General features: G+C 42.4%; 1 protein-coding gene across 7 annotated transcripts in view; it reads right to left on the reverse strand.

Moving 5' to 3' along the window:
• Positions 1–26,214, reverse strand: part of App (amyloid beta (A4) precursor protein) — a 222,590-nt gene that overhangs the window by 146,028 nt on the left and 50,348 nt on the right. For all 7 annotated transcript variants that reach the window (XM_006522873.3, NM_007471.3, NM_001198825.1 and 4 more), the window contains exons 2-3: positions 21,837–22,004; positions 4,513–4,642 (exon numbers count right to left, since the gene is read on the reverse strand). In XM_006522873.3, coding sequence (XP_006522936.1) covers positions 4,513–4,642; positions 21,837–22,004 — 298 coding nt within the window. The remainder of the gene's footprint in view (positions 1–4,512; positions 4,643–21,836; positions 22,005–26,214) is intronic.

The following is a 26,214-nucleotide window of genomic DNA, read 5'->3' on the forward strand; positions in this document are numbered from 1 at the left end:
AAAACGGTACCTAATTTCTAATTTATCATATTAAAACTGAAAAAAAATGTTAAATCTATAAATTCTCTGGAGTCCAACATTTAGGTTTCTGGACATTTAAAGGATATTTAAAGTCTAAAACAAATGTTTTTCCATCCTCTTTCCTACTTTCACACTTTGGTAACATTTTTACTCTTAAACATTTTACCATTGGCTAATATGTTTAAAAAAACAAACAATAACAACAACAACAACAAAAATCTGTTGAGCATAAGTTGACACATCTGTTGTACAGTTATCTATCAAGTAAACAAATACACACTATTTGACCTAAAGAAGACCAAGATGGCTATAGATGCTTCAGAGAAGCAGCCATCTAGGAACTAAGGCAGACTTGTCTTATAATGTTATTAAACCTATAAAATTCAAAATGCAGAGAATGGAACCTTAATTTCTCATTCTGCACAAGGCCATTACAACCTGCAAATTTGGGGTATCTTCCTTAGCAACAGGGGCATACCGCAGTGTCGCCTCGTAGTTCCTCAACTTCTAATTCCTCTTTTGGATTACACTACTAACTGCACTTTGGCCCTGTAAAAGCAACAGTGATTTATCTTAGGCAACATACTGTGGCACTACTAGTCAGACACAAGTGCAGAAGTGTGCCAACTTCAATAGTGCATCCATTATCCCATAAAGAGAGAAGTCACTGAAATGGAAAAGGTTCGAAAAAGCAAAAACAAAAACCGACCGCTTCCCTGAGGGACGATGAACGATGTGCTTTGGATTACACATATGGCACATGATAAGATGTTTACTTGATCAAGTCAGATCCTATACTCTGCTTCTGGAAGTATGAAAAATAAAAAGGGAAAGGAGAGCTAGCCTTCCTTCCCAAGGGACGGAAGCCGTCCATTCCATGGGAGAACGGTGCCAAAGGTAACATGATACACTTCCCCATCTCACCAGCAAAGAGAGATAGTGCAGAGCTAAGAGCCCGAGGCAAACACCCCTATAGAGGGAATTCAGCTCATGCCATTCTGGTCCTTCATCTGAGACAGGCAGCGGTCAGGAGGTCACAAGCCAGGAATGGCAGGCGTCTCTCTCCAGATTTGTTTTGAATTTCAATATGGCAATGTCTAAGACAATCTTACTCTTGTTTTTAGGTCACGTCTTTGTGGGAATTAACTCCAGTAAAACTCTCCTTTGTCTAAAATATATATTTGGATACAGCGGGAAGTCTCAGAGAGTTTGTAGATTAGTGCTAAACAAGAATTCTTTGTTTCAGAAGCAAATTATAGAGAAGGAAGTCACTGACTACCTCTGTAATTATCAGAAAAAATTTGAACTCCCAATCATTCCTTACCAAAGGTCCAAATTGCCACCTTTATCAACATGATATCTACTGTGGATTTTAATATTTATTGTCTCAAATTCACAACCTTTCTTGCATGATTTGAATTAACAAACCAAGTGGACAGTTGTTTTAATACTTTTTTTTTCTATGTGGCAGGCATTGAGACAAGGTTTCTCTGTGTAGCCTTGGCTATCCTAGAACTCACTCTCTAGACCAGGCTGGCCTTGAACTCAAGAGATCCACATGCTTCTGTGTCCTGGTATTAAAGGTACACACCACCACTGCCAGGCCTAATTCTTTTAAAAAAATTATAAAGAATACAGATAATAAGAAATCAAGAAATTGTGGGCTCTGGTCCTGATCTGAACACATCATGGCTGTGTGACTTATATCAAGAAATCCAACTTCTCTAGCAATGAACACTTATACTCCCGAAGGGAGGCCAACAGAGTCAACCTTATGGGATAGCCATTCCAATGGATGACCCATGCCACCAATGACAGGACATCAAGATGAAGGACAGATCAGGAAGCCAGGGGAAGAGGGAGGGAAGGAATGAAGACAGTAGGTGAAGAGGTGCAACTTACAATGTTCATGCAAACAATAGACATGAGTTATATGTGTTCTGTAATTCCTTTTTCTCAAAACTGAAGATACACCACACATACACATCAGCGCATTTTATATGCCTTGTGTAACATATCTGAGACACGTAGAAATTTTGCCACTGCCTAAGAAATTGACAATGTTCACATTGCTTAATTCTAATCTAAGCTCTTTGGCAAAGCAAGAGACAGGTATGCTCTGCCTGTCAACTGACCCTTTGTTTCAGATCCAATGGGAAAAGACCAGGGACTTTATAGGAGAAACACAATAAAAGATTCAAACAGGCCAAATGCCTGCTGGGAGTATCTAATGATCATCTAGTCTATTAGCAGTCAGGAACAGTTAGAGTCAGTGTGCTGATTTAGATCAGATGCTGCCCCAGACCCGGGAAATTTTCTAAACATGTCACAAGTGGCCTGCCTCCTTGAATTATGTACTTCAACATCAAAGGAGCTCAGAATCTATTTAGAAGATAAAAGAGAAATCTGGTCCTTGCCGAAGACAGAGGCAGCAGGGAATTCGGTCTTCCTCATTTCCTCACAGGATCTCTTGGACAATTTTGAGGCACCTCTCCACTTTCTCTTACCCCTGTCTGACCTGTATGGACATCTCTACAAACCTCAACCAGTGAAAAATCGTTCTCTAACAGTTGAGGGAAAAGCAGGGGGCAGGTCACTAATTGGTGTTTGCTACATAAACTAGGACTAAAAGGCAAATTAGTGAGGCTGTCCCTGAATGATATAATGAGGTTTATCATAATGAAAACTAAGATTTTGATAGTTCCTATGTGCCCACAGTGTAAAATCTGGCTCTTATTATTCTCTTATGAAATCTTGACTTCTCAACCATACTTAAAGAGCTAATAAGGGATTAAAGGAATAAGGGAGTGTAAGAGAATACACAGACTATCAAATGGTCAAGCATCTGGTTCAACATTGTCTTCATTGTTAACTTACTGAATATGAAACACAGGTGAGATCTTCATTCTAATGGCCCATGTTTTCTGTTGATGTCTCAAATTACATGCGCAAATAAGCAGACGTCAGCATGTCCTTGAAAGAATATATAAAAATAGGAGTGGGAGGTGCATTTGAGCGCAAGTGCCCTTGAAGTCTAGAAGAGGGTGTCAGATCTCCTGGAGCTAGAGCTAGCTACAAGCAATTGTGTGTCATCCAACCTGAGTACCAGGAACTGAATTCAGGTTCTTCAGAAGAGCAGCAAGAACTCTTAACTGCAGAGCTGTTCCACCAGCTTCCAGTATGCTCTATGGAATCCACAGCTAAACAAAACTATACAAGTTCCTAGAGTCTTCAGTATTTATCTTTATTTACAAGGTTTTGATTGGAGCCCTTGTAGCTAAAGTGTTGGAATGCAAACTCACCTCCTTGTACCTGGAAGGGGAACGGTGACTCTCTAAAAAAGATTTCTTTTAGACTTTATTCAAAGTCATCACTATCCATATAAAGATCTCCATTCTTACAACCTTCTTATTAATCAATAACAATGGAAACATTCAAGTGGGATTTATCACATCAAACAGGGCTAGCTATGGCAGGCTTGTTCACATGAAATGCCAGGAAGAAGGTGTGACAAGATTGAAAATGGACTTAAGATGGCTTTCTCAAAAGACAAAAAGGACTCCATTTTTTAAGATAAAAATGAAAGTAGAGTTTTCAGGCCTTTGTGAACACATGGTTTCCTTCGGTTCGATCTGAATAAATATAAAATCAAACAATCCAGCAAACATACTTCCTGATCATTTTCAACTGTAGGAACAAGGGGTGCCCTAGGGAAGGGCTTTCTGAGGAATTAGCTAGAGTGTGGAGACCTCACATTATAGTCTTCCTGTGAAATCCTGTGAGGAAATATACAAGGCCTGCCATTTGTAACACTGGACAGTGTAAACGAGAATCCCTTGCAAGTCTCTGGGGTTTCACCAGCAGACACTTTCCACTCAGAAGACCAGGGACTGGCTGGGAGACAGGAAAGCTATTCAGAAGCAGAGAGCTAAGGAATGCTGGTCTTGTATTAAAAGAACACAGGGCAGTACCTGCACCATCCAAACTATAGTAGTATACACTCCCATGGTATTTGTGGGGAGGGAGGGAGGCCCTTTCATGCATTGTGGACACTAAAACCTCAAGCCTCATAGAAAATGAGTATTCTCCTACAGCCTACATACAAGTGCTTACAAACTTTAACTCACCTCCCCCAGGCTTGGGATACACATTATTAATAGAATGCTCACCTAACCTTTATAAAGTCCTATGTTTGTTCTCAATCACCACACTAAATAATGAAGAAACAAATACATCGCCTCTCCTTACTTCCAATATCTAATGCAATTTAAATGAAACATAAGGACAGACACAGGACTGTTTGGAGTTTGCACTTCCATTTTTTTTTTCCCACCCATCTTTGGATGAATCTGCAGATATGAAACTCAAAGGTATGGCACCAACAATATGTTGGCAGTGACATGCTGATAAAATGTGCATGCATGAATATGACCTAATTACAACATCCTCCCCTCAGCTCGAGCTGTGGGGGTGGCTGGCTAACCGGCTCACCTAGGCAACGGTAAGGAATCACGATGTGGGTGTGTGTCTTGCACTGCTTGCGGCCCCGCTTGCACCAGTTCTGGATGGTCACTGGCTGGTTGGCTTCCACCACGTTTGTGATCTGCAGTTCAGGGTAGACCTGGGGAACACAGGAGAAGAGGAAATGATTACTCTTGGCAAAGCCTGGCTGGCACACAGAGTACATGTTGAACCTTCGCTGTTATTCAAAGGTTCCGTTATTCTCTAAGAGCCAAGTTGCTCTGCTTCTGGCCAAGCACGGACACTGATACAAAGGAAAATGCCTGAGCGGCTGTACCTAGTATTCCACTCCAAGGTGACTTGCATCGAGCTGTCTTTTCAGACACTGTCCAGGAGAGTTAAACTAGAACCATGGGAAAGCACAGACTCTTGAAAGCATGAGGTCATTTTCTATGCAAAATAAACCGCTAGGGAAGACCACAGCTTGTAGTATTCTAAAGAAACCCTGGGACTGATATACTTAAGGTTGTCATCTCTACTTATATTCAACTCACTGCTATCTGAAAAATACTTCATGCACAGAGCATGGCACATAGATGGTTTCCACACACACAAAAAAATCAGCCTCTGTCCTCAAAACAGTTTACACAAAAATATTTTATTAAGTGCATCTTCAAGAGAGCCATTTAAAGGACGGCACTCAGGAATTCTCCTCCTTCAGTAATAAACTACTTATCTCTGTCTGTGATGACTGCTGCTCATGAATCATGCTGTTTGCTGATCACTTGGAACGAAATGTCAAACTCAATCAACCAAAATGTATTTGTGAAATATCAAACCACTTCTATGTAATAATAATAATGGGTTAGAGATTTGAAAGAAGAATAGCAATACACAATATGGCTCTAAAGTGAGCCATTTTGCGAGATAAATAACCAGGGAAATAGTTTACTAAAGGCTGTAAGGAAGCAGATAGTTTAACTGGAGGTGATGAATCCAGGAGGTGAAGGTGAGAACATGAAGGGAATTGGACACAGTCAAAAGGTTGTAAGACAACAGGATTCGAATTCTGGAATGGGCTAAAGGGTTTGGTGTAGACATATTATAGAAAGTGAGCCAGGAAGGACTAGTGCTTGGGAGAGTTTGGGAATTAAAATTAGGAATCTGAGAAAGTCCCAATTATTGGTAATCGCAAGGAATATAAATATGGCCATCAAAGGGAGTAGATAATTAAAACAAAACAAAAAGAAGCCAATGTCCCTGAAGGATTCATGATGTGGGTTTGAGAAACGGAAGTACCAGAGGTATCACTGACTCCTCCCAGATAACTACAGCCTACAAAAGGGTTGTAATGGATGACAGGAAGCCAGAAGCAGAAGACTTCAAAGATTGAAGGTGCGTACCACAGGCTAGTAGGGCTCAGGGTCAACTCCATCCATAGACAACAAAGACAGTCTAGGCTGAAAGCACTAGAGTTCATAGACAGGTTTAAGGGTTTTGGGGGGAGGGGGAGGGGTGTGGAGCTGGAGATGCGGAACAGACTCATCCCCAGCTTCTGCGCACACTGCTGAGAAAACCTAGGAACCTGAACTAGAGCACCGTGCCCACCTGGGAGCCGTGGATACGCCGCGGTACTTTGTTTGTGATTGTCAGAGTGACCCTGTCTTCATTTAAGATGCTGACATCTTGTCCATTGCAGTTATGGGGGGAGGGGGGCATCTAATTGAAATACTATAAAACGATATTACTTATGCCTTGATTACCTCACCTTACTTTGTGAGGTAAAAGATGTTTGTAAAAGAAGGGAGGAAGGGAGGAAGGGAGGAAGGGAGGAAGGGAGGAAGGGAGGAAGGGAGGAAGGGAGGAAGGAAGGGGAAAGAAAAGGAAAGGAAAGAGGAAAGGAAAGGAAAGGAAAGGGAAGGGAAGGGAAGGGAAGGGAAGGGAAAGGAAAGGAAAGGAAAGGAAAGGAAAGGAAAGGAAAGGAAAGGAAAGATAAGGAGAGGAGAGGAGAGGGGAGGGGAGGGGAGGGGACGGGAGGGGAGGGGAGGGGACGGGAGGGGAGGGGAGGGGAGGAAAGGAAAGGAAAGGAAAGGAAAGGAAAGGAAAGGAAGAAAGACAGGACGATGAAAATGGATATTTAAAAACTACATAATTACATTGTGGACACAGAAATATTTAGTATCCTCTCCCCCCAAAATGATCCATCTAGCTAAGAAAATACACAGAGGGAACTGAAATAAATGCCTACCATTAAGTGGCAGAAATCAGTGTATAAAGGATCCATACTGTTATGACTTCCTATAAAGACATGACAGTCTATAAAGACAATTCTCTACACAGGCAGCAAAACGATCAGTGTCTGGACAAAGCACTCGCCTATGAGCCAGAGATGAATCCCCTGTAACTGTGCATGTTGGGGGCTCATGTGTAATTACAGAGCTGGGAAGATGGAGACAGCCAGATCCCTGAGACTCGTTGAGCAGTTGGCCTTGCCTAAGAGACCCTGTCTCATAAAACAAGGTGATAAGCCTGGAAGGACAACTCAGGCTAACAAAAAGCAGTTATTGTTCTTGCAGAGGAATTGTTTGTGATTACAAGCGCCCTCATTGTGGTTAGCATTCTTAACATCAGTGTCATGCCATCTAGCAGCCCTTGGGACCTCTGTGGGCACCGGACACACACACACGGTGTATATAAAAGACACCACACATGGTGCATATCTATACAGGCAAAACATTCTCACAGACAAAATAAGATAAATCTTACAAAAAGTAAAAAGGAGATGGCTCTTGAAGAATAGACACTCAAAGTTGGTGTCCATGCTTGCCCATATCCCTGTAGGTATAACCCTGTACACACACACACACACACACACACACACACACACACGCCTATCTGACCCATAGGAGCTACAACACCAAGAGCAAGCCCTAAGACCAACTATAGACTGTGAGCGACAAAGCATGACAGTGTGGGTTCATGCCTTGTCAGGGCTGGCTCATTCTGGTAGAATATCTTCATGATAAGAGAAATCTACTGCATCTCTCTGCCGTCTTTTATGCTTTTTGGTAAATGTATGACTTCTCTTTCAAAGAAAAAAAGGAACTATATTCTCAAATAATAAAACACAAGGTATCAATCAGAGGAATCATGTGGCTAAACAAATACGTAAGTACCCAAGTCGGGGACAGTGAGATGGCTCAGCTGATGAAGGCACCGGCTGGCCTGAGTTCAATCTTCAGCAATCACCTGTTGGCACCTGTGCACCCAGACGCACTCACATGCGTGCACAAACAAGAGAACATCAAAATGTAATAATTAGTTTCGTCTGTAAGGCAGAGCCCTGTTCTTCAAACACGACCAGCAGTTTAGCTGCAAAGGGCACAGCTACCTTCGCTCCATTTGGTTTTGTGCTTAAGTATCTCCAACCCGTGAGTACATGCATTTAAGGCCCGGGCAATGCTCCCCTTGAAAATGCCACTAAAAATTTAAGAGCCCCATAGCATTATTCTCTATAATGGAGGGCAGGTAGCGTTGTGTACAGAAATATAATTCTCCCACCTTTTCTTGTTTATTAGACCACAAACAAACAGCACTTGTGAGTCATAAACTCGATGGCATGAGAGTTTGCCCTGGGGGATAGGACTTTATGTGCAGTGAAGTGTGAGTTACTGCATCTTTCTAAAGGGAACCCAGCTGGCACTTTAGAAATGCTGCCCCTACGAGACGCATCTTAGACGTCATTTTTCTATAAATTCCTCTAATACAGTCACACCACATTTCCTTCCTTTCCATTACAACCAAGGAATTGAGTTTACAAATGGACCAGCAGGAGAAGGGGCCTCCTTGCTCCCATTGCTCACACACCACCATCAGACTCCTAGGATAATATCTGGTGCAGCGGACCAGTAAATCTTTCGGTGCCCAGTGTCTGTGCAGAGAAGATGGCAAGCTGACAGACCAAACCTGTGAACATGTGGCTCTCCCTTGAGATTACCAGAGCTTTGAATGGCGATCAGCCAGACAATTAATTTCCAATTCTATCCAGAGAATCTAGGACACACATGTGACTCCCTGGGCTTCTCCACCTCCCTCCATGCTCTGACAGCAGTGTTCATATGCAGAAAGATGAGAGATTATAAAACCCGAACTGCATAAAGCCCATGCAGTTTGTCTAATTTCCCTGATCCGTGACATGGATGCAGCAACTTCAATCTGACTCAGTCACTTTTACTCAGAGATGAAGGATTATTAATTTGGGATCGCCAAAGAGAATAATATTTTGCCATTCTAAATAGCAGGAAGTTTATTTAAAGGGGAAAAAGATGATTTAAAAAAAATTAAAGTAGTAAATTTCCTTTTGAAGTACTGAATGGCCAGCTAGGTAATGTGATGACTTTGCACAGGTACAAACCCCAACAAAGCAATGCCAGACAAACATACACAACGAAACACCTATATTTTTAAAAATTACAAAAAAAAATTTATGAATGCTTGTTTAAGTAGCTCCAGAAGAAGTCTATAGAGACAATGGTGCATTTTTTGTTGATAGATTAGATCACATAATGCACTGTCTTAGTCAAGAATAAAAACTGAATTATCTGGGTGTGGTGGCACACATCTTACATCTCAGCACTTGAGGGCAGAGGCAAGAGGATGTCTATGAGTTTGAGGCTAGCCTGGTTTTAGGACTACCAGGAATACATAGAAAGACTTGTCTCAAAAAAGCAAAACAAAACAAAAATTAAGTGAATTATAATGTGTAAATAACCTTGTAACAATATTTAATTATTCATCATATTTAATCACAAGAAACAGGACAACATTTAATATTTTTGTGACACAGTAAATTTTAATAAAGGAAGCAAAGATGCCATGAGTTTTGTGTATGTGTGTGTTTAAGTATATATATATATATATATATATATATATATATATATAATGTGTACAGGTGCAGTCCTGTATGTGACTGCTGGCATATGTCAGTCATGTCACATGCAGTTTGTCTGATTTCCCTGATCTGTGACATGGATGCAGCAACTTCAACCTGACTCAGTCACTTTTACTCAGAGATGAAGGATTATTAATCTGGAATCGCCAAAAAGAATAATATTTTGCCATCCTAAACAGCAGGAAGTTGTTAGAAGTTAAAGAAAAACTTTGGACATTAGTCCTCAATTCTCACATGCATTACAAATTACATGTAATTTGCAAGTACTTTACATTCGAAAATATGCTGTTAGTGGGACAACTGTCACTAATGATGTATGTACCAGAACGCTAGTATAACAGACATAAAAAATCCTTGTTTGTGGTCCTTTCTTTGCTACGTTTTGTGTGTACGGTTGCTTTCTTGATGAAAATCATGGACTTGATGGGTGCAGATAAAGATATCTCAGCAGTTAAGAGCACTTGCATCTTACAGGAGACCCAGGTTCCTTTCCTAGTATCAACATGGTAGCTGGAAAACACCTGTGGTTCCAGTTCTGGGTATTCGGGGAAGCCAGAGCAAAGGCGGGGAAGCCAGAGCAAAGGCGGGGAAGCCAGTCATCAGGATGACAATGCTTTTTTTCAAAAAGCATAAAAGCAAGTAGCTGGCTATAGTATTGGGCTTGGTGGATAGGTGTACGGTGCCCAGCAGGAGCCAGGGCAATCCAGGGGAGGTAAATAGGAAGAGGTGCAGAGAGAGAAGCTGCAGAAGAGCACCGAGCCTCCGAAACTCAAAACAAGGGCACTCAGCTTCTAGGAAACACCCCTTTACAGTATATCTCCCTCAGATACATTAAAACCTAGTGCTATGTTCCTTTCAGCTGAGTAGAAATGGACCCCTTTATTTGCTGGTTTCACAAATGCCCCTCCACGAATCCTTCTTTTTCTGGAACAAGGCCACTTCATGCCATGGCTATTATCACTGACAACACCTGGCAACTGACCGTGTCCTACCTCCTAGACACCTGCTGGAACATGTCCTTCTTGAAGGCAAGAGCCATGCGGTGCAGTTGGAGTCCCCACCCACCACCCCTCCCACTATGCCAGCACAGTAATGTCTGACAAATATTTAATGTTATTTCTGGTTAAGTCCTGATACAATTCAATATGGAAATGGTTTACATGTCTTACACTCTTGCTGGGCATCACACACCTATCTGCTAGGCCCAATGACTATAAGACAGCTACTTGGTTTTATGCTTTTTGAGAAAAATAATTCTCTCAATGTTGTTCTTCTAAACAGAGGTGGTAGGTTATACTTCTAATAGTATCTTGGGTTGAAATAAGCTAACAATAATACACAGCTGAAGATGAACTGTTGGAAGAATTAAATCCACAATTTTTTTTAAAGGCCCATTTACCTGGTCCTAGAATCATGCCATATCATTAAAGGATTAAGTATCAGTCTATAAAATTATTTTTAAATAGAGAATTGAAAAAATTCCAAAATACCAAAAGCCAGAAAAATGGTCATGTAGAAACCATCTTGGGTTCCCTATAAAAAGTGGTAGCAGCAAGGTGGTATCACACAGCTTTAATCTCAGCACTCAGGAGACAGAGGCAGGTGGATACCCGAGTTCAAGGCCAGCCTGGTCTACAGAGTGAGTTCTGGAACAGTCAGAGCTACACAGGGGAAACCTATCTCAAAAAAAAAAAAAAAATCAACCAAAACAACCCAAAAAGATGATATCGGTAGTCAGGGTTTTTATTCTTAAAATAAAATATCTTAAAGGATGCAGTACTATCTTAAAGGATGTTTCTCTATCATTTTTTAATGTCAGGAACTGTTAAGTCTGTACACCAGAACCCCATATGTAACCTGTGATGCTTCCTTCAAGACATTTAGCTCACAGGTAGGCATAGCAAACTATGGCGTCCAGAACTGATGTGGTCCATGAGGTTGAACCATACGAAGAGAATGCTCAAGAAGAAAATAAAACCAGATCATAATAAAGGTTTCCCCAATGGCAGACATCACTGCAAACATCTCCTGGGCAGCATGTCACAGCGGATTGACAACTATCGCAGGTGCCTTTTCTAAGCACACGGAGACCACATTAACAGCACGCGCTTCGCTGCTTAAACTTTGGTGTGTGTAAGCCAAGACTGGGGTGTGCGGAAGAGAATACATTTCTGTTTCCAGATTTAAGTGACACACTTTAAAGTTTCTAGAACCTGATGAAAAAACTGCATCTTAAAACTGTTTTCCGCCTCGATTCTGCTAATGAGAGGGGATATAGAAAACAGAACATCTAATTCAGTTGAGAAAGAGAAATGGAAGCCGAAAAGTGGCGGCTGCTCGTGACTTAATGAGGTGCTGAGAGGCACAGGCAGCTGATGAAACACGTCTGCAATGTCAGAGAGAGGGGAGCAGAGTGGGCCCTGCTCTCACAAGGATGCCTTGCACGAGGCAGAAGGCAAAGCGCTGCAAGGCAAGAGTGTGTTTCCCAACCATTTGGCCCAATTCTGCATGTGACACTGCATATTAATGTGTTGTTCTAGCCGCACATTCACACTTGGTGCGGGAAGGCACGGAGGAGCCTGGTTTGGCTGGTATGCCGCTGCCTTTCCAAAGCACTCATGAGAAAAGCAAAGAGGGGATGCCTAGCGTGTAAGGCACGTCACAGATGTGAAAACAAAGACACATGCGTACACACATGGCCTCATTCAGACATCAGTTTTCTCTCTGTCAGTTCTTATTGCTAACTTGACACAACCAAGAATCACTGGAGAAGAGGGAGGCTCGCTGGAGGGATTGCCCAGGCCTGCCTGACTGACTGGTCTGTGGGGAACCATCTTGAATGTTGATTGATGTGGTTGATGCAACCCCAGGTAGGAAAGAGGTCCTGGGTTGTCTAAGAAAGTTGGCTGAGCACCAGCCAGGGAAAGCAAGCCGGCAAACAGCGATACTGCATGGTTTTTGCTTCAGGTCCTACTGAAGTTCCTGCCCTACCTATCTTCCTTCAGTGATGGAGTGGGACCTGGGAGTATAATATCAAATATGCCCTTTCTTCCCCCTAGTTGGATTTGGTCAGGGTTTTATCACAGCAGCAGAAGGCTTACTAAGACACACACCCTCACTATAATTCTTATGTTACAATATTTAGACTGACTTCATCTCTTTTAGCCCTAAGTTCCAAGTAGTCCTTGAATCCAAATAGACCATCGATGCAGAATATACACCAGTACTCATATTCAAAAATTATGATCCACCGATTCAAAAAACTGCTTTACTTAATATGAATTCTTGGACCTTTTAAGTATCAGGACTATGACGCTTATGATCTGTGGGTTAATTTTGAGCACATAAAGTGACCAGAGAGAAACAACAGTATATAGAATACACTCCTATAGCATCTGCTATCCATTTGTAACAAACCTAGGAACTGGAAAAGAAGGAACTTCCACTAAAGAGGTGCCTCCAACACACTGGCCTGTAGGCATGTCTATGGGCATTTTTTTCACTGTTAAATGATACAGGGGGACCCTGGAACTGTGGGCAGTACCATCCCTAGGCAGGTGGGCCTGGGCTAGACAAGAAAAGTAGCTGAACAGGAGCCTGGAGCAAGCCAGCCAGTAACCCATACTTTTCCATGGCCCAGATCTGCTTCAGTTCCTACTTCTAGATTCCTGCCTTATGTTCCTCCTACCTTAGTTTCCCTCAGTGATGGACTGTAACGTGTGAACTGAAACAAACCAAGTTTATTTCGGGGATGCTGTTTATCACAGGGCAACCCTGAAAGACAGTTAGATTGATGAGGACAAACTGTTTTTGTCTTTTTAACAATTTTGTTTCCTATTAATGAAGAATGACAACAGAAAGAGAAATAACTCTTCCTGGGAATCCCACATTGGGTTATATAATAAATTTTAGAATAGAAAGTTAGGGAAAAGAAAGAGCTGTTTTCAATTCATATAGCCAGCTTTTGTTTGTTTGTTTGCTTCTGCACAGGACTACTTTGTTTTGAGGGCCTGTTAATCCCAAAGAAAGCACTCAAATAGAGGAACAAGGATAAAGAAATCACAGACATTGTCATGAATATAAAGGACTTACTTAAGAATGTGTGAATAATCTAAGAGTAGAGGAAATGCAAAAAGCCAAGTGCGTCCATCTGACTACCTACACTTGAAACTTTTCCCATCCTCAGCCAGCCTCCACAGGCTGGCTCCAAGTGGATGCTCAAAGAGCCAACCCTTCCTTCAGGAAGCTTTGCCTAGCAAAAGTCCTTCCTGTGTGCTTAAGACCAGAGGGGGACAGAGGAGGATCAAGGCTGTATATGATTTCTCATAACAACTGGCTTTCATAACATCTGCCTGTCCCGGTTACACAGGAAGGACACAGTCTGAGACATTGTTTGTGGATTGCCCTGAATCATGGTACTTCATACACTGGACCATGGGGTCACTGACAGAATTCAGAGGATGATCTTTCACATCCATTTTCCCACCTCTGTTTGTAAAATAAATTCTCTCCCCAGTCAGCCCAACCTTTGAAACACACTACTGAAATGTCTCACTAAAAGCACTCATACTAACACATCCCCTGGCTTCCATCTCTCAAAACCTGGATCCAGAGTCTCCACATCACCATCAAGACCCTCCTTGCTACCTACCACTGTCTCCATTTTCTAGGTTTTATTCTCAATCTGATGGAACAGAGCATGTTTGCACCCCTTGTAAGCCAGGAAAGGCATTGTCTGACACAAAGCCCTATCCTCGGTAGTCTTTAGCTACGCTGGCCAGGGTTGCCTGGCTTAAAAGTAAAGAAATAAAGTCTTGAGACGTGGAACTAAACACACCCTGAAGCCTTTGGTGTACATGAAACAATATATTTTTTTTTTAAAAAAATATCATTTCACCTGAAAGCCATGCAATGAAACCTAATAAGTCTCATTTTCTGACCCTAAATTTTAATGGTTTTTGATCTCTTATTTTTAATATTTCTACAGCTTTGAGTGTGTCCATCCATTGTACATGGCACTCAGATGCATAAAGAGCTCTCACATAAGTTTAAACAGTACAATGAATATATTCTCCTCCATAGCTTTCCCTACCTTACCCTACCCTATACCACCCACTGTCACCTCTTGTTCCCTTAGACATCTCATTGATACCATCATGTCATATAGACAGACATGATTTTATGAATCTATACAATGCATAGGAACCACAAATAGAAAATACATAATATTTGTTTCTCTGAGGCTTTTTCTATTTTGACATTTCTTCAGCCATAACATTTGCCATGGTACCCCAACAGCTCATTAGCACAAATGGCTATTGTTATATTGTTAAATTTATGAAGTTACATTTAAGTATCTTTCTCCATGTTAGCACTCTGCTTCTAGTATTGATCATAGAAAAGGCTATTTTCCTCCATCAAAGAGTCACAGACAATATTAAAGCATTTTAAAGCTACACTCTGTGTTTCTCTCTAAGGTTGCAGGTCCTCTCATTGCACTTTTTGTTGGGTATATAAAATGAGGCCAAATCTGTGCAATCCCATGACTCTTGTCTAACAACTTTAAAACCAGGAACAGTAGAACAGAATGGCCCCTCAGGCAGAAACCACAGGTGCTCCTGCAGGGAACTCTCCCTCAGGATAGACAAGGATGCCTCTGCCCATCCTACTACAGTCTCATGCTAACAAAGTCATCCACCAGCATTACCAAATGGCCACCAGCATGCTTCAGTTGTCAGATAAAATGCTTTGTGAATCATGACCCTAAAAATGTCACTCTCTGTAGCACCATGGGTTTCTAGAGCCTTTACCTACAGGAGACATAATGGGGTCCTGGTGGACATGCTACAGTAAAATACCACACCCTGGGCAACTCTAACAATGGAAATCTATTTTGTCACAGTTCAGGAAAGTGACAAAACCAAGTCCGAATGTGCTGCTGAGGACATTTTTCTATTTTCACACTGCATCCTCACATGACCCCTTTGTATGAGGAAGTAAAGAGAGCTGGCTCTCTGCAGTTTCTGTAAGGGCATCAATACCATCTGGAGGGCTCTGCCCTCATGACGTCATCAATACTAGTCATCTCTGAAAGACTGTGTCTCCAAAACCTATCTAAAGAGAGTTAGCCTAACCTATGAACTTTGGGAATGCAGAATTGTTCAGTTGGTTAACAGCACTCAATATGTGCTTGATAAGGAGCTGAAGAAAAACTGTACATGGAGCTAATAAAAAGCATAGAAATAAAAGAGAGAGACATGTACTTCAACAATGACTGGGTAGAAGAAAAACTACTATGACTGGGGACAGAAGGAAATATATAGACATCAAACATTTGGAAGACCTGGTCAACATGTGGCTAAAACAAACATACACATTAGGTCATACAATCAAAACTATTTTCTCAATCAAACTTCATAAGGCCTTATGTGTACCTAGGAGTAGAGGTAAAATATTCAGCCATTACTGTTTCTCCTCGGTCTTTCCCTTGACCAAGGATAGCTCCAAAGGAACCAAAGGGACATAAATGCCACTCTTATAGACTTCCAAATCAAGTCAATAGCAGGGAAGATAAGCCAAGAAGAGTGAGAGAGATCAGAGGACATAAACTAGTTAATACCTAATTCCCCATAAAAGGATCAATATTAAGATACCACCCTGGGCTAAGCACCAGCAAACAGTTAAAGGCATCTATTACAGATATATTTAGCAGGAAAATTCAGTTGGTTAGCAAAAGGTCAAAATGAGGTTATAGTCATGAGTTCAGCTCCTCCTGTCTGCCCTAGGCTCAGACTGCTAACAGCTGCCTCTCTGACTCAGCAGATTGCTTCTAAAACATCTGTGTCTCAGTCTTGGGAGGTTAGAGTCCATGCATAAAATAAAGTCACCATTACAGGGAGACAAAAAACCATTAACTGTTTAGTCCTGTTACTGGTAATAAGTAGAGATCATTTCTGGTGTGTGTGTGTGTGTGCTCATGTGTGCGGTGGCCAAAGGACAACTTTGGGTGTCATTCATCACATGCCATTCATCTTTTGATTTTTTTCCCCCTTGAAAAGGGTTTCTCATTCTCCTAGAATGCGCTAAGTAAGATAGGTTGACCAGTTGTCTGTCTCTGGCTCCCCAACACTAGGGTTATAATTGTACTTCACATGTAGCTTTTTCTACAATGAGTTCTGGGGGTAGAACTCTGGTCTCAGGGTTGCAAAGAATTCTTCAAAGGAATCTGTGCAATGAGAGATGGCAAAAAGGAGATCACCTTTATGGTACTAAGCAAAATTATTGCAAATGACTAATTAAGGCAAAAGTCATCAAAATAATAATAACAGTATAACAGCCTAATAAGTAATACAGAAATTAGAACATGGCTGGAAGCATTAGCTCTAAACAAGTCCTGTTGAAAAGAAATATCTGACATGGGAATTCCTGCAACAGAACATACCTTAATATTCAACCTTAAAAATATAAAAATATTATAATTTAGCAAAAATTGTTGAGTATTATTTTCCTTTTCATTTCATGCAATGAGTCAATCAATGTCACTTAATATATAAACATAGTTAAAGAAGGAATAAAAGCAAAGAAATGTATTCTAGCAAAATATACAAAAAATTCAGATCTATAAATCAGAGCTATTTATTAAAAATACCAGGAGTAGCTACAATGTGGGAAGTGGCAGGGAAACACTAAACACTAAACACTAAAACACTAATGAAAGATCTTGTAGGCAATGTCAAACTACATTTAACGGCCCCAAGTGGTCATCTCCAGCCACTCTGCCATTTTCTCTGTGCCAGTTAAAGTCAAGACCCAATGTGGATCCCAGCCAGCACTTTCAGCCAAAAGAACTACCCAGCTCTGTCGCCACTGTACACAGGGCCACAGTCATTCCGTTTTGGCCTTGTGCATTTCTCTCCCTCTTCTGTGAGCAGCCATTCTTCCATGCCTTGTGGGTTGCCAGACCACACAGCCACATGGGTAAGTACCCTGGTGCAGGCGCCAAATCTTTGTGTGGTCAACACGAAGCCACTCAGAATCCCTTCTCCCTGGAATTACAATACACAATGGCAAACAAAGTTGGGATGCCACTCCCAGAAGCACTGGCTGCCAGCTTCCGACCTTCCTGAGCCCCAAGGGGCACCCATCTTAGCACCAGAAGAGGAGTAAAGGCAGAACAAAGAACGGCATTAACAGGAGAAGTAGCACTTGGGAATAGTTCTCTGCTCCAACACTCCAACACAGGACCTAGTCCTGCTTCCTCCCTTTGAAAGCTGCCTTCAGCCCAGGGTTTTTCTCTATGTAGGAGAAACCCTCTTCCACACACATGGGCTGTTCCATTGGTTTTGTCTCTGGGCAACAGAACCTACCTAGTTAACCGTTTCTTGGAAAAAGGTCATTCTTTGCCATTTCCAAAACTCACCAGATTCAGCGGAGTCTCCTTTCACCTTCAGATCTTTCGGCTCACCCTACTCTCTCTTTGGACACAGAATCTCACAGTGTAGCCAAGTATGGCCTCTGACTTTTAATCCTTTTGCCTTAGCCTCCCAGGTACTGGACAGCATAGCTGTGTCCAATGCAATATCTAGCCTCCTCCTCTGCACACACCTGAGATTTATGATGGACAACTATGCTTCCCTTGATTTGGCTTCAGTCTCCTTTGGCTTAAGTTGCCATCATTAAAAACCAATCAACCAACCAACCAAACAAACAAACAAAAAATAAATAAATACTAAAGCGAAGATGGTTTCCTTTGCCTCTGTTCACCTCAAGCTCTTTATCTAGATTTTTTTTTCCTCAGAGTGATAATTATCCTCGCCACTTGGTCATGTCATATTTGTAGCAATTAGGCTTGTCTCTATTAAGGGTAATGTCCTTTGTCAAAATTAATTTTCTCAAACAAAAAGGAAGAGAAGGAAGGAAGGAAGGAAGGAAGAAAGGAAAGAAAGAAAGAAAGAAAGAAAGAAAGAAAGAAAGAAAGAAAGAAAGAAAGGAAGAAAGAAGAAAAGACAACCTTTCTGCCTAATAAAAGGCAGTATCCAGCCAGTAAAAGGCAGATAGATGTGGCTGTCCAGTACCCAAAGCTAGTCGGAGAAAGATGATTTGATTTGAGGGATACTGTTTTAGAGTTGAGTGGTGATTTTATAGGCTTATGGGCACAGACCCTGTGAGCAATGTCAATGCTTCCTAGCCTATGGAAATAATTGCTGGTGATCCCTGTTCACATCCATGCAATTGAAACGTGCTAAGAATCTACCCCTATCCAAGTCAACCTGGGCCAGTCTGAAAAGCTTACACTCTTCTCCCCTTAAGAAGTGCACTGAAGACCTGCTTTTGGCATGTGGTCAGTTTTCATGGAGGCACACGCTGACCTTGCTAAAAATCACACTTCAGTCGCTCTCATTTTTGACCATACTTGTCTCATCATTTTTCTCTGTTTAGCAATTAACTTAGCTTGTCTCCCAGCACATGACACATGCCAGTTCTGGTCCTGTCTCTGGCCACTTCATAGCATCTCTTTGTTCCCCTTAAATGTTGCATTTCCCCAAGGTCTATTCCAAGGCTCCTTTCCAGAAGTGTCACTAAGTGGGTTAAAGGGACAGAAGCACTTGGCCCTGAGGCTGAGGCTTTGTTAAGAATGAAAAGGGATTACAAGTGGTGACATCATCACCTCTGCCCTGTCAATTTACAGCACTAAGACCTTGGGTCTGGAGCTGTGCTCCTCTTATGTTAATTAGTGGGTCTACACGGAGATCTTACCATCCAGAGGCAAATGTCTCAAAGAGGAAGACACTGGCTCTTATATCTTCTCCACACCTTGAAACATTCTAGTAAGATGATTTTCTTTCTTTTAAAGATACTAATTTATATTTATTTATTTTTATATCATCTGTGTTTTTCCCACATGTATGCATGTGTATGTATGTGCACCCACATGGGTGCCTGCTGCCCATGCAATCCACAAGAGGGTATGCAAACATCAGGAACTAGAGTTATCTATCCTTGGTTCTGAGCCACCAAGTGGGACTGGGAATCAGACCAGCATGTTTTGAGAGACGGACAAGTGCTCTAAGCTGCTTTGCCATCTCTCTATCTCCCTCTGCCATCTCTCTATCTCCCTCATTTGTGCTTTTGAGACATTTCATTCTATAGCTAAGGCTCAGATTTGCCAGTGTAAGGATTACAGGAGAGAGCCACCACACCCAGATTGAACAATGTGATTTAAAGGCTTCCAAGAACCTTCTGAGTGGCAATCTGTGGGGACTCCCCAGCTCATTTCTCTCTTATGCTTCAGATGACCGGATAATGAATTGATTACGACCCTGTCACAGTGACACTGGACAAGCCGAGAGCACTGCTGAGTGGAAATACAAACAAGTGGCCAGTGGACATTCAAGTTTTTTTCCAGCTTCATGAAAAAAACAAAACAAAAAAAAACCACAAAGAGGTGAAATCAACTTTAACCCCATATAGTTTGACTGTAACATCCTTATGACATCCTTAATAACTACACACAATATAGTCACTTCAAAATGAAATCTATGTTGTATGCCTTTGTTGGTATTACATTTCTGAAACATGACATTTATCTCAACAGTACAGATCTAACTGGCCACATTTCAAGTGCTCAAGCTGTACAAAAAGCATAGGGACTGGAAACTCCGTCACATGGGCTTGGGACCAGGTGTCTGGAATGTTCTACAGTGATATATACTGGATAGGGTTGACTCTGAAATTCCAACGTAGTCTCTCCTCTTCTTCAAAAATTAAGCCAACGAATGGCTTCAGTGGCTTTTCATTGTTATAGGATGCGGACCAAATTCATGAAAATGGCTCGCAAACCCTTGATATGTTAGCCCTTTCTTGTCCAATGGACTGCAGGTGATGAGCAAGGAGAGATGAATGCTACATTAGCGGCAGAAAGAAGAAATCTGCCAAAAGGCTTTCCCCTGCTCCTCCCCCATGGCTACCCGCAAGCAGGCAGTCTGGAGTGGAAAGAACCAGTCTGTGGCTCATCCCTGCACAAGCCACAAACTAAAACAGAAAATGAAGCTACCCAGGCATGACTGGGCTCAGGGCAGCAGGAAGTGAGGGCTCTTCCCAGTCAAGGAAAATAATCTTTGTAGGATCAATATTCATAGGCTTAAAAACATGTGGTCATTTGTGGAAAACACGGGCTTACGGGATGATCCACAGGTACTAACAACCATTCACATAGAAATTCAGAAGGCACCATCACGGACAAAGCGTGTGTCCAGCCTTCCTACTGGCCTCTGCTGAAGTCTACTGGAATAGTCAGTCACTGCTAGCACTTTGGAATCATGGGAAACTTAGGGTACAGACAGGTAGCTACCTGAAGAGACAGCTTCCTTCCCATGTCATAGAGCGGCAGGAAAAGTCCTTGACAACTGTGGCTTACTTTCAAAAAGGGCTAGTGAGAAAGGCAAAGAAGACGGAAACTGAGCATCTCTGGTCCAAACACAGGACATTGGAAATGTTCCAAAACCAGGCACTTTTTGGAAAGCTGCTCTGAATCTATATGTGGGAAATTCCTACCTGATCTCATGGGACAGGCTGCAGTCCAAAAGGAGCTCAAACGAAAAGCACCACAGAAAATGACCTTACAGTTGTGAGTGTGAGGGATACAGGAAGTAGATAAGAATTTCATGTTCACTTGGGTCCCATCCACAAAGCAGCTCAACATGACCTTTCGAATACTTCAAATTCTATAAAATCCAAAATACTCTGAACACAAGCATTTCAGAAAAGGAAACTTCAATCCTCCCTCCAAGCCCCCATATGAAAGCTCACAACTGTACTTTGGTAATTCCAGTCCCAAGAGATGTGACAACCTCTTCTGGAGCCTCCTTAGGCATCAGCCTCACTCGTGGTACACAGACATGTACCCAGGCAAAACAAGCATCCATATACAAGAAATAAAAATGTACGTTTTAAAGAATAAAAATATTCATCAGCATGGGATGAAGTGGAAGTGACCTTCTGTATACTTTCTAGAGTTATCAGCATAAATGTTTACTTCAAAGATACAATATTACAGGAGAAAAAAAGCTAGAAAAATATCAAGTTGTAGTTGTACTAAAATATGTCAAAGAGGTTGAACAAAAATAAATAATTAAATCTAGCACTTTTAATTCCTTTATCCCTTTATTACACAGGCACAGTAGAACATAGTAAACTGTGAAAACTTAAATTTTACCCAGTTTATTGATGGTCATAGCACAGAGCAGTATGTAACTGTGTGAACTGCAGAGTAAAGAAAAACTGTATGAAAGGTATAGTGGATCATTAGGAACCAGGATTTTTATTATGAGAGAAAATATAAATATAAGATGTAAGAAAGTAAATACTTTTAGTGAATGCCGGTGATGCACCACTAGGGACTTACCTCTTGGCAGTACTGCAAGATGCCCTCCTTGGTGCCAATGCAGGTTTTGGTCCCTGACGGGTCTGACTCCCACTTTCCATTCTGCACATTCATGTGCATGTTGAGTTTACCACAGAACATGGCGATCTGGGGTTCTGCCAGCAGCCCGGCGTTGCCATCAGTGGGTACCTAAGAGAATAAGTCCTAGTTAGTAACAGAATCCACAGCTCCACGAAGAACAGAAAATATGATGGTGATGCCTAGTGCTCTTCAGTCACACAGCAACCCGGCATCAGCATTGTTGGGCTAATATACATGCTACAGACTCAGAAAATAACCTACGGAAGACAGCGTGTTCTTTAACAGAGTATTTAAAGGAAGGCACTAAGAGTATTGAAGGACATTTGCTCATTCAATAATTCTTTAGTTTTGCCATAGAAGATTTTGCAGTATCTGTTGGAAAGTTCTAACAATAAAGAGGGGTTTCTAACATAAATATAAGCCCCGTGGAAGAACCCACATTCTCATATCCCGCAGCTGCTCACACACAGCACAATGCCAGTCCCTGCTTGATGACAAGGCCTAGACTAGAGGTGACAGCATGATGTCATCAGAGTGCCTCAATGCTGAGCCACTGGCTGCATTGAGTTTTTGTTAGTTTTTATGTTTTGTTTTATTTCGAAACAGGATCTCTCTATGTAGCCTTAAGCTGTCCTAGAATCCACTGTGTAGCCCTGCCTGGCCTGGAATTCACTGTATAGACCAGCGTGACTTCAAACTCAGAGATCACTTGCCTGTGCCTCCTGAGTGCTGGGATTACAGGCGTGTGCCACTAGGCCAGCTTGTATCTGAGTTTTCGTTAGAAAATTCCACTGGAGAATTAACCATTTTGAAATAAAACAAAACATACAAACAAACAAGAACTCCCTTCGATGTTGCGGCCGCTCAACTCTTCCACAGGAGGCCCCTGTCATCTCCCACCAATCCAGGAAACTGGAAGTCTCATTCTCCACCAGAGGCAAAGTTGTGTCCCAAACAGAATGTTCTGTGAACTTGATCTTAGCCGCTCACCCGAGAGTTTGAAGGAAATTCAAAGCCCGGATCTTAGAGATCAAAATGTACATCTTGCCAATTTTACTGAAATAAGCAGGTGGGTAACAGGGCAGGGAAGTTAAAGAAAGTCAAATCATAGTCAGCCACCTGTGGGGAAATCCCTGGCGTGGAGGCTAAGGGGGGGCTTGTTTGTGGTCACTGCAAACCTTATTGTGAGCCCTACTCTGTCCCAAAGATTTCCACGGTTAGCACACCTTGCCATCTTATCCCTAACCAAAGAGGAGTTACAGAACTTTCACTGGAAGTTGGTGAATCTATCATCAAAAGAATCCCATCCTCACCTTGAGGACCATTTCCCTCAGTAAGAGCCTCACAGCCTCTTCACTCCCACAGGCCAGGTGAGCTCACCACCTCTCACTGAACGCAAATGCAGGAGAGACTGTTTCCTTCTGCAAAGAGAATTTAAGTAACAAGTTCTCTCCTGGGATAGTCAAAGCCCAAGAAAGACGCCACGATCCTGTCTGCTTCCTGGAAATCACGACCTTGGGCAGTCCTTTCCCATAATGCATTAGTCTGTCTATGCAGCAGACAATGCTTGTCAGAAATGGGGATGTGCAAGTTCAAAAGTAAGGTCATGACATTGCGGCTCACTCATTGTTGGGCAATCTTAAGTGATAGGTTATCTCTGCTGACAAAAAGAGCCAGTTCAAGCCAAATTAAAGTATAAAAATGGGTATTGGCAGGGCAGCTCTTGGGTGAGTTCACTGGCCCCAAGGAATGAAGCCAGGGATGTCACCATTTATAGGGAGATAGAGGAGGGGGGGGGGGGAAGAGAAAGAATCTGTGCATGCAGAGAGGGAGGGAGAGAGGGGGGGGGAGTGGGGAGGGAAAAAAGGAGGAAGGGATGGAGGGAGGGAGAGAGGGAAAGAAGGATGGAGGGGGAAAGAGACTGACCAAAATATCTGGATTGTGTAGGGAAGACCTCCTTCTGGGGGGAGAGCAAGCCCCTCCCCTGGGCTGGAAAGTTCAGCACAGAGGCAGGGTATGCCAGCCATGCCCTGTAATAAACACGGACTGAGGGATTCTGGGAGAATCTGGAGGTCAGGTCCACTTGGTTAAATATGCACCTCATCTGTTTGTTCCAGGTCTGAATCCCAAGAATAAGAAGGTCCGACCTCGTTCAGAGCCACACCAGCAAGTTTAGACATAAGCCACACCTCAGTGACACCAATGACATCTGGCTACAGCCATGGGTGACCATAAGAATGTGGCTTTGAAGCAATACCTCTCCTGGGCATATATCTAGAAGATGTCCCAACTGGTAAGAAGGACACATGCTCCACTATGTTCATAGCAGCCTTATTTATAATAGCCAGAAGCTGGAAAGAACCCAGATGCCCCTCAACAGAGGAATGGATACAGAAAATGTGGTACATCTACACAATGGAGTACTACTCAGCTATTAAAAAGAATGAATTTATGAAATTCCTAGCCAAATGGATGGACCTGGAGGGCATCATCCTGAGTGAGGTAACACATTCACAAAGGAACTCACACAATATGTACTCACTGATAAGTGGATATTAGCCCAAAACCTAGGATACCCAAGATATAAGATACAATTTCCTAAACACATGAAACTCAAGAAAAATGAAGACTGAAGTGTGGACACTATGCCCCTCCTTAGAAGTGGGAACAAAACACCCATGGAAGGAGTTACAGAGACAAAGTTTGGAGCTGAGATGAAAGGATGGACCATGTAGAGACTGCCATATCCAGGGATCCACCCCATAATCAGCATCCAAACGCTGACACCATTGCATACACTAGCAAGATTTTATCAAAAGGACCCAGATGTAGCTGTTTCTTGTGAGACTATGCCGGGGCCTAGCAAACACAGAAGTGGATGCTCACAGTCAGCTAATGGATGGATCACAGGGCTCCCAATGGAGGAGCTAGAGAAAGTACCCAAGGAGCTAAAGGGATCTGCAACCCTATAGGTGGAACAACATTATGAACTAACCAGTACCCCGGAGCTCTTGACTCTAGCTGCATATGTACCAAAAGATGGCCTAGTCGGCCATCACTGGAAAGAGAGGCCCATTGGACATGCAAACTTTATATGCCCCAGTACAGGGGAACGCCAGGGCCAAAAAGGGGGAGTGGGTGGGTAGGGGAGTGGGGGTGGGTGGGTATGGGGGACTTTTGGTATAGCATTGGAAATGTAAATGAGCTAAATACCTAATAAAAATGGAAAGAAAAAGTTACCAACACAGGAAAAAAAAAAAAAAAGAATGTGGCTTTGAGAGAGATCCAGAGGCAGAGCACCTAGAAGGACTCCTAAGTTCCTCACTCACAGAAGCTGAAATGGAACCACTTGTCGTTTTAAGCTAGTAAGTTTGAGGCAACCTGTCACACAGCAAGAAACACTAACAGCTCTTGCTCTGCTCTTCAACAGCCTCTGAGCTCTTCTGCTGAACACACCAAACGAGGAACAAACACTTCCTCACTTTTGCCCATGCTTCTACAGTCAGGGGTCAGAGAGCTCCCTGAAAGGACCGGCTAGTACGTATTTAAGGCTCGTGCTATAGGAGAAAGGGCCTTTAACAACATTCGAAGGAATGAAGGCTTTCCCCCATCCAGAACTGTATGTACAAAGCAGGCAGTAAATCCGACATAGCCAACTCCACCCTGTCCGTCCGCATATTTTTTTTCCACTGGTCACAAACTTTAAATCATCTTGTGATTTTAAACACTGGCCGCTAACATTTTCCACTTGCTTTTTAAAATTTTTATTTATTTTGTGTATGTTGTGAGGATAAGAGGTGTGTGGGGCGGGGGTGGTGGACAACTAACTGCCCTGGCGAATATGTTGAAGTTAAAGAACAACTTGTAGGCGAAAACGATTTCTCCCATCATGTGGGTCCCAGGGAATCAAACTCAGGTTGTCAGGCTTGTTGGCGCCTTTATCTGCTCAGCCATCTCGCCGGTCCATTCACTTGTTCCTTAAGGCCCCTGTAACCTGGTTTACTCATCTCACCCTGACCTGTCTGCCTCTCAAAGGTTCCATATGACTGCAATGTGAGAAACCAAAGAGGATGCCCTTAGTACCTGTGTCCCCACTGGCCTTATTCGCAACATGTGAATCCTTCTTCCTTAGCAGTCTCTGCCTTTTGGCTTCTGTCACCATGAAATGTCACAGTTGTTCCCTAATCACCCCCTTTCTGAGTCCTATCCTCCAATTCCACCCACAGCTGAGGACATCCTAATGACAGAGCTGTTGTTCCCTTCCGCCTAAAGAGCCCTTCCCTTTTCTGCACATACACAATTACGTCAGAACAACACT

Source organism: Mus musculus, chromosome 16 (assembly GCF_000001635.26).
Source record: "Mus musculus strain C57BL/6J chromosome 16, GRCm38.p6 C57BL/6J".
In the NCBI taxonomy this organism is placed as follows: Eukaryota; Metazoa; Chordata; class Mammalia; order Rodentia; family Muridae; genus Mus; species Mus musculus.